This window comes from Halichoeres trimaculatus, unplaced genomic scaffold, assembly GCF_033239565.1.
Source record: "Halichoeres trimaculatus isolate MK-OKI-2021-1 unplaced genomic scaffold, fHalTri1.1 fHalTri1_scaffold_11, whole genome shotgun sequence".
Taxonomy (NCBI): Eukaryota; Metazoa; Chordata; class Actinopteri; order Labriformes; family Labridae; genus Halichoeres; species Halichoeres trimaculatus.
The window spans coordinates 16356073-16365686 of record NW_027437189.1 but is presented as its reverse complement, the minus strand read 5'-3'; the positions used below and the strand labels follow the sequence as shown (position 1 = coordinate 16365686).

At 40.6% G+C, this 9614-nt stretch overlaps 1 protein-coding gene across 3 annotated transcripts in view; it reads right to left on the bottom strand.

Moving 5' to 3' along the window:
• Positions 1–3660: 3660 nt before the first annotated feature.
• Positions 3661–9614, bottom strand: part of snphb (syntaphilin b) — a 31337-nt gene continuing 25383 nt past the window's right edge. For all 3 annotated transcript variants that reach the window (XM_074681374.1, XM_074681375.1, XM_074681376.1), the window contains one exon: positions 3661–9522. In XM_074681374.1, the coding sequence (XP_074537475.1) occupies positions 7524–9522 (1999 nt within the window). In that variant the 3' untranslated portion in view covers positions 3661–7523. The remainder of the gene's footprint in view (positions 9523–9614) is intronic.

Below are 9614 nucleotides of genomic sequence, written 5' to 3'. Positions count from 1 at the left end.
CGAGGACAGTACAAATGTTTTTCTTAAGCCATGCACACTATCGCGAGTCCAGAGCTTCCTCCTCATCGTGGAGACGAATCATTGATCACAGACATGTCACATTTCATCTTGTCAAAAGCTGTAAAAGCCAACAGTCAGTTGTGAGGGCACTGTCAGGTAGATAACAGCTGTGCTCCTGTCCCTGCACTTGGCCCCTCAATGTGTGTACATAAAAATGTCAGCTGAGAAAAAGCAACACCCCTTGTAAAAAAAATAGAGAGAAAAGTAAAGAAAAAAGTGGCTGACTTGTTTTTAGATTCCAGTGTACAGTTGTTTTTACAGGGCCAGTAAAATAACACATTTTAGCATTGTTTTTAGTTTCTATAATACATCTGTGTGAATCAGTGTTTTGGGACAAAAATAGTTTGTTTGTTTTTTTTTGTTGATCCCTGACATTTACGGCCTCTGGCCTCTGTAAATGAGGTCACAATTTCTCCAAGAAATGGTGTTTTATCATTGAACCACATCTTCCTGTCTCTGTACAGGCAAATGTCAGGATGAGACTCTTGACTTGTTGAAATTGAAGGTACATTCCAGGCTAGGTGTAGGGAAAGGAGCGGCAGTACATGTTTGTTGCACTATGCAGCTTGGATTGAGTCCTGTCCACAAACACTGTAAGACCTGGGAAAGGCAGAAGTGAGCAGGACCGCGGTGCAGCAGCTATCCAGACTGAAGTTCAAACTGTTGTGGGATATGGTCTCGTGTTTCAAATATTCTTGAGGGAATTGTTGGCATTTGTTTAAACGGGATATGTGCTGGACAGACCCACTAAGTGCACTTTCCACTACCTTTAAAAGGGTTGTCTTTCCTGTTTCCATTTCAACAGTGACGTTCTGTTTTCTTTTTTTATTACTGTGTTTGTGGTGCCTCATGTAAATGAGAGAGCTCATGAAAACAAACATGTTAGCTTTAGAAAACTGCATACATTTGATGCTGAAAATCCTGTGCTCAGATTAACGTTCAAATTCTTCAACTTGGGTTTAACCAATAAACTATTGCTCCTTTGCTAAGTGTTGCAAAGAGGACGTCCTTCTTCCTCTGTAAAATTCCTTCCTGTACTTGGGAGCACGGTTAAAGCAGAACTCACAGCTGTGATCTTCTGCTCATGTAAAGATGCTCCTTTTAGTGCTGTTCATGTTTGTATGCATGTATCTCTTTAATTTTCTAGGTATGCAATCTGATAAACATCACTGTAAGAAAATGCTAGAAAAATCTAAAAGTTTATATACGAATGTGACCAAGATAATATTGTAAAACAAATAAAACGGTCTTTCTGTTCACATAAACTCTGTGCTGCTTTCTTCCTCTCTGGAAATGATCTTTCTACTAACATCTCAAAAACTCCAACAATCGTAATTAAAAAAAAAATCTAATGATATTAAAACGTCAATTAGAAATTATCAAGGAACTTAGAAATAAAAATGAAGTTCAAAATGTGTGAGCAAAACATGCAGAAAATATTAAACATTAATATCTAGAGATGTACAAGCCGAGTTTCAGTGAAGCTCTGACGCTGAAATGCTGATTAAAAAATAAATTTTGATTGTCAATCATCTAAAGCATTTTTTTCAGAATTGTTCAAAAACAGTGTATTCAGGGTTGAAATGGCAAAATTTTGTTTTGTGGAAATCCTTGTTGATTTGAAATTCCTCTCCAGCAACATATAACGACAAATTAGAACATGCCTGATAAAATAATGAAAAAAATTGAGATATGCTGGGAAAATGCCAGGAAGAACATCTCCAATATAATGATTTTTCGAAAGGTTAGTAACATGACTGGGTTTGTAAAGAGCGCACTAGAGAGGATAAGTGGATGTGACCTTCAGGCCTTTAGACATCACTGCATAAAAAGTAAACACGACCGTATCATGGACATCACTGCTTGGGCTCAGAACCACTTCTAAAAGCCATTGATGGTGAACAAAGTTTATCACTGCATTCTCAGAAACAAGTTAAAACTGAACCATTCAAAAAGCAAACCTCACTTCAATATGATGAGAAATCATCAGCCATCTCTCCTGAACCTGACCCCATTAAAAACAAGGCAAAGAAAAAACTGTAGTCTGGAACCAAAGTTCAAAATCTGACATTTGGGATTCATAGAAGCCTGGTCTTCCTCTCAAAAGAGGATGGTATGTAGATGAGTGAGTGCCTTGGGCATGTGCAGCTACCGCACCATGAAAGCACCATTAACGCTGAACAATATTCAAAGGTTTTGGAGCAACATATGCTGCTATACAGACAATGGGCCTCATTCATGAATAAATGTGTTTTAGTGTTCTTACCCTGTGCTTGAAATAAAGATGGATTCATGACACATACATACCATTTTTGTTCTGACCACCTTGATTCTAAACTAAGAAACCTGCAAAACCTCCAAACCTGCAAACAGCAAACTACCAGGCCCCAATTCTTCTACAGTATATAAGGACATCTGTTCAGTGCATCAGGACAAGAGCCCTGAGTTTTAGAAAAACCAAGTTGCTAAGAAGGGTCCCCTAAAGGAAAAGTTTAATCAACATTTTATGCAGCCTGCCATTTTTTTCTTCCTTTTAATTTTACATAACACTGAAATATCAACATCCCTCCCAAAAACAAATATGTATTAAGGAATTGGTGGAATAAAGATCAAATTATGTAAAGAAATGTGAAAACATGTCCTAAACAATAATAGAATACCAACAATATCCAGACAAACGTTAAGAGATATCAGATTGACACGAAGACAAACACACAGCAGGACAGTTTCCTCCATGCTCTTTAATATAGGGTCTTTAGGTCTTTATACAGTGTGGTGGGCGTGTGGATGGAGAAAAAGCCTACTGATGTATTTACTGTACACACAACTATTGCCATTAAAATCATTTACATGACATTATTTGTATACAGCAATGATGTCAGCTGAGCTCCTATACAAGGCATTGAATGTCCTATATGGTAGAATGCTGAAGGACTTGGTATAACCTCTCTATACATTAAATCTCTATTACATAGGCTTTGAAACACGAACACGGACAAGGAGTAAAGCGTATGAGGACAATACACGTTCAAATATTGACCAAATAAATGCAAAACCCCCTCCTCCTCCTGTCAGCTCAGAATAATTGCCTTGTGGCATTACAATAATCTTGGATTAGATTATAATAAAGTGCAGTATGGTGAAAACAAATTGGAGGAAAATAATAAATACCAATAAATAAATAAATCAGTCACACCCTGATAATAAAGAAACAAGTTAAATCTAATTAAACACACTTCAAAACTTGAATACACAAGAAAACTTGTGCGCATTATTTACTAGTTTAGATTACTATCTAAACAGAATTGCAAATCAGATGCACAAAGTGTTCAATGATAACTTTTCGGAAGAAGTTATAGTCTTGTGTACACCAGTTGTTTTCTTTTTTACATATTATTCACACATTGTGATCTTCATAAGTTTTAAACATTATCTGTCAGGGTTTGGGGAGTCTTTAGAATACAAAATAAATCCCTACAGTTAAGTAATCGACTTACAATCGGCTCACATACATGACCACTTAATGTAGTTTAAGTGTAGAGTGGTGTGCATAGAGGTAAATAAAAGCAGTTGAGACGATTGGTGCCCCCCCCCCCCCCCCCCCCCCCAAATAAATAAATAAATAAATAAATAAAAATAAATAAATAAATAAATAAATAAATAAATAAAATAAAATAAAGAAAATTATAACTTTAAGCCTGAACCTTTAGATTAAGCATCACAGCCTCACCTGATGAATTTTCTCTTTCAATGTGATTCTACACTGGCCTGTTTGGTGACAGCAGGAGAGTTTGACTGTAATGAAAGTATAATGCTGATTCACATTTTCAGTCACATGACATCTGTTCACTAACACTGAAAAGAGGGCGTCACCCCCCACATTCTTACACCTGCTCACTGACAGGATAATATGGCTTTTGGTAGAACATGAAATAATGTCAGCCTCCTCATACACCTCAGATTAGCATTTCACACAGTCAAGATTCATGAACACTGATGTGTTAGTGGACGACAGCTCTGTGGCATTTGTTCAACCTAAACAAATCTCTATGCACCATTCACGGCTGCTGCTTTGGTGATCTTTCCAACAGAGACTGCGATGATTGTCACTGTTGACTGTCATTAAATCTGCTCATTCTCAGCAAGTGATACACAGCAGTTTTTAGATTTAAAGTCTAGTTTATTACTTTCTATAGTCTGCTGATACATTTTGTGATGAAGTCAAATGTAAAGAGCTGAAATTGATCCCACATCATAAACGAATGGCTTTACAGTCTTCATAGAAATGTAATATGCTGTAGAATTTGTGAGGCTCTACTGTACCTGCATACACCCTCTCAGATTAATCAAGACCAACAAAACAATCAGTCACAACTTATCGGATGTACAATCTCAACTTCAAGTAATTTCTTAAAATTCATAAAGTGAACAGTAGTGCAAAACATGTCGACCAAAACATTCCAACCCCCCAAAAAACAAACGCTGCTTATTTCTTCATTGAAGAACTAAACAATTCAGTAGGCATCACAGTATTTCATTTGGTTGTGTTGGGGTGTTTTTTTTTTAATCCAGGTTTGCCTCTGACAGACAGATTTTGATCAAGTTGTAGGCTGCTTTTTGCTCTTATTACATATAAAGGTAAACATTCCAACAAGATCAGCAGACAGAAAAAAAAGCCATTAGATGCCACTTTGTCTAAATTTATCCATCAAAACACAAAGAAACATATACCCTGATCCTAAGCGCCATTACAAGCTGGATAACTTGATTTGCTAACTTGACTTCCCTGTGTATAGAAACACTTTGCTGAATGATTCCATAATCAATGAAAATAGATTTTTACAGTGACTTACTCCTGCATGGTGCCACTTGAAATACACACCACAAAAGTGACAGTTATCTACACAAGAGCGTTAAGTTAGCAGAAATATACAGCACAAAACGCGGACTCAGCACAACTCTTCAACAACTTCCAGGTTGACATCAAAGAGTCAAACTGAGACAGTGAGTGTCTACAAACAAGTGTCTGATCATCTCCTGACTTTTCTTTCCTAAGTTGAAAGTTAAAGAGATTTACTTCATGTGTTATGTGATATAAAAGTCACATACATTTACTTCTGATACTTTAAATCATTCAATAGTTGAACTTTGTTGGCATGGGACTTCAGGCTTCATGACTTTACCTTCGAAAAGTGTAGTTGGGTGAAGAAAATCTGAATCCTAATGTCCCGAATGTTTCCTTTATTATTGTTTGTGAAAGTTTTTAATTGCCTTTCAATATGTGAATCAAGATAACAAAGAAAAAATATTGATAAATATTGATAATGAAGAGACAGCTCCAGCACTGAGCTCCTGTTTAAACCACAGAACACACAAATTACTTAAAGAGGGAACTTTGCTTATTTATAGGCTTTATACTGTTCTTATAATGGTGCCCCTATAGTATCTCTACATAATTTACAGCTAAAAAATCCAATTTTTTTCAAATTCCCACTAGTGTTTTATAAATCCTTTATATCAGTCTTTCCAAAATTCTTCAAATTAGATGCTGTCTCTTTAAGGCTCCACAAACCTCCTTCCCTCTGACTGGCCAGCCCTCTGGAGGCCTGTAAGAGGAGGAGCCAAGGGCAGACCTTAGTGTTTGTGGTCTGCCCCTCCAATGTGTCATGGACCAGTTAGGAGATCCTTATGTGATGACCTCATCATTAAGCAAGTTTAAAGAAGATCTCATGTAGATCTCATGAAGTGCCCATACTGTTTTTAGAGTGGAGTGTTAAAAGCACTTTACTGACAGATTTAAGGACTTCTACAACATATGAGTATGTAGCGGTTATAAAATCTGCTCACTGTTAGTGTGGACACCTAGCATTATTACGCTATATCTATGCTTAAAATATGGGAAAGCATAATACCCCCTCTTTAAGTATGATTATGATTCAATAAGTAAGGAATTATAGACCCTTGTAGGTTGAGTTTGACACAGTTAAGTTCAGTATTTTCTTAGTCCCTTAGTGTCTGTCTTACAATCAGTTCTGTTCTGTGCATTTTAGTGTTTCTTTAAAGGTCCAATAGATTGTGGGGCATGTTGTTCAGTCATCCTCCAGAATAGCAATCCTGAGAACATAAAGGCAGAGAAGCTTCTGCATTATTTTTGTAGCCCAATTTCTTGGAAAACAAAGCATCTACAAAGATTTAAATTGGCCTAAGTGAGTGATAAAAGTTGTGTTTTGCAGAGACATGCTTTTAAATTCTGTGGTAGTTTTGCTTTGGTGCTCCGGAGTCAAGATGTGGAGGGTTAGAGCCAGCAATGCTTATGACTCCGCTGTTGATTGCAAAATTGTAAGAAAAAAAAATCTCTATATTGTGTCCCAGCATTGAAGGATTAAAAACAAAAGTGATAGCAATTAATTTTTAATATGCCAGCTTCCCGTTGCTGAACATGAAAGGCAAGAGTGTGGGAATAATACTCAAATTTCAACACACCACTCAGAACCATGCTTTCTCCGGTTTGGGGTCAAATTCTGGAGCACACTGATGCAGGTTCCTCTGGCACACTCACCATGTTTTTCATACTGTTTTTCCATCTCTGCATCTATCAGCACTGGTATGCACCCTCCTCCTTCATGCAGCCAATCAGCACAGTCCTTTATAATCATAGCATCCTGCCCTCCCAGATCACTGCATGAATGATAGAGATTGGAACTGAGAGGCTGAAGATCCCCCACAGAGGCAAAAGAAAACTAGGACATGTTAAACAGTTAAAATATTATTATGATATTATTATGGGATCTTTAACAATGTAACTGTGTTTTAATGTCAAAAGTGTTAAATATTTGATCAAAGTCTAAATCATCTCCACTCATCAAAAAAGAGTAGGTTCAAAATAAATTCTGTTTTTTCCCTTAGCTAGATGCCAATGAGCACAGCGTGTCTTATTGATTTCTGCAGACAATAGGACTATTTGGTTATACATAGTGTTATACAAACATACATACCATATTTCATGTTGACATTTACCAACACATGATCATTTTACATGTCAGAATTGAGCCAAAGATCAACACATTTTTTTACATTTCCCTGCATTTAAAAAACTAAACAATCAGCAATAAACATCCAAGCATCCAGTAGATCATTCATTATAATCAGCTCATTCACTTTGCATGAGTCAGTAATGTTAGCAGACATCTTGTTAGCAACAGCGTGGGCCAGTGGGTGAGAGAGACTACGAAGCAGGACTGAACAGAACAGAGTTTACCAGCCAGAGATTTTTATCATGAGTCCACATTCCCTGTACAAGATGTTTCCCTCAGCTGTGAACCTCGACGGGAAGCAAGACAAGAGGGATTTTTTTCATCCTCTCTTTACTGCAGGTATCTTCAAACAACCTGAAGATCTAGACCTGGACCCAAACAGCTGTGGTTGCACTAACGGACCAGAGAGGTGCCTTAAAGAAACTTGTCCTAGATCAACGATCCACCCAGGTCTCCCCCGCCTGCGGGGTAATGCCTCAACCCACCTCCTCTGCGCAGTGAATGCAGAGCCACAGTGCAACAGCCTCGAAGCAGTGATCCTATATGATACATGGGCTGTCCCCCACGGACCGGACCACGGCACAGCCAGGCCACTGTGGGCACCACAGGGATGGCCACAGCTAGCAGATCCACCAGGAAGTGACGACTCCAGTAGCTTTTCTGTATTGTCCCAGAGGCAGAGGAATCTCCTCCATCTGCTGTGGCACCCTCTGTGGTGTCTTTTTCTTTAGTTTCATCTTCATCATTGTTCTCATCATGCACCTCCACCACAGTGACACCAGCCATCTCCATGTGGGATGTGGAACTCCTGGGTTGTGAGGTGTGAGGCTGTTCTACGTCTGTTGATAACCCTGGAGAACTTGGACCTTGCTCTGTTGACTGTACCTTGGTTGATTCTGCTGAGTGACCAACTTCTTGTGGCTTGTCTTCAGATTTGATGGTTCCTATTGTTGTTCCACTCACTTTTCCCTCTCCACAGCACCCTCCAAATGTGAGCTCACCTTGTGTCCCCTGGGATGTCTCTGGTAAGTTGCAACTTTTTGCAGGGGGAACTTCCACTACTGCATGCTCAGCTTCCACTTCATCCCCTCTCTCTGAGCAGGTTGGTGGCAGCTGGACTACTTCTTCCACTCTGATCTCTGTTGCGTTCTCCTGCTTCTCTATTGTTGGTGTTTCTTTCTCTCGCTTCTCTTTCTCCTGCTTCTCCTCTTCATCCACTTCATCTTTCCCTCCACACAAAGGACTTTCCATGGAACATGCTACTGTTGCAGACCTAGGAATGGGAGGGGCAGATGGTGTTCTGGAGACTGGGATTGGCTCTGTAGCTGTACTCATGACTGTTGCTGTGGTAACTGAAGTTGTGGTGGTAATAGAGTCAAGCTCCTCCTCTCCTTCATCAGACATCCAGGTAGAGGTTGGGCTGCAGGCCTGGGAACGGAAGGTGCGTTGCTCTGCAATGGTGTCCAGATCAGAGGGGTAACCAGCTGTTGCAGGGATGGGGCAGCTTTCTGTCTGGATGCCTGTTTCCCGCAGAGGGTGCAGGTAGAGGTGGTGGTGAGACAGACATGGATGGCTAATGCAGCCCATCCCACCCAGACCACAGCGAAATGGTGCCAATCGCTCGCCTGTGCATACACTGTCATAGGTGGCGGAGTGGGGCATTGTGTGGGGCACAGAGTGGGACAAGTTGTGAGGGAAAGAATGAGGTAAGGTGTGGGAGAAAGTGTGAGGCAGAGAGTTGGGCATTGAGTGGGGCAGAGAGATAGGCAAAGTGTGGGAGAAGGTTTGTGTGTACGAGTTGAGCAAAGATGCTGTTTCCTCAGAAAGGAAAGCAGCCTCCAGCAGCAGGTCGGCCCGACTGGGGACACTACTCTCCCCACACACAATGCCGCTGTCCTGGGTGCCATCACCTGAAAGACAAGGAAAGTCCTGGCCATTGCTGTTCCTGTCTGCTAATACTTGATCGCTTAGTTTCGTGTAGGTAGAGCTCCTTGTCAAAGAACGGGCTGGGGAACCATCACAAGAACACGACCCTCTACCACCAACTGCAGGTTTAGATACTCCACCTGGACTCTCCCCTGATACAGATGCTGGTGCTGAACCACCAACACGGATGCGGTGGCCTGGTATTGCTTCCCCCTCTTTAGCTAATCCTGCCTGGGCCAGCTCCATGTTGAGCAAAAGGTTTTCAAGCTTGTGGTTCTGCGTGTTGATGTCTTGGAAGTACTTCTGGACCCCTGCATCCCCACTCAGCCCCCCAGCATCACTGAGCCTGGCACGAACAGTGTCCACAGCCTGTTTGAGCTGCTGGATCTCCTGACGGGCCTCTTTCAGAGCCAGCTGGGCCTCTACACGGTGACATTCCTCCTCAACCCAGTCCTCCTGCATTCGGTAAAGCTGGCCCCTCAGGTCATCTATCTCTGTGTCCCTAGGAAGGGGAAAGTAAAGAGAGAAAATTGGATGGGAGTGATCAAAAGAAGTTAGAGGATAGGGGATTAGATCCTGGAAGAGATACTCAGG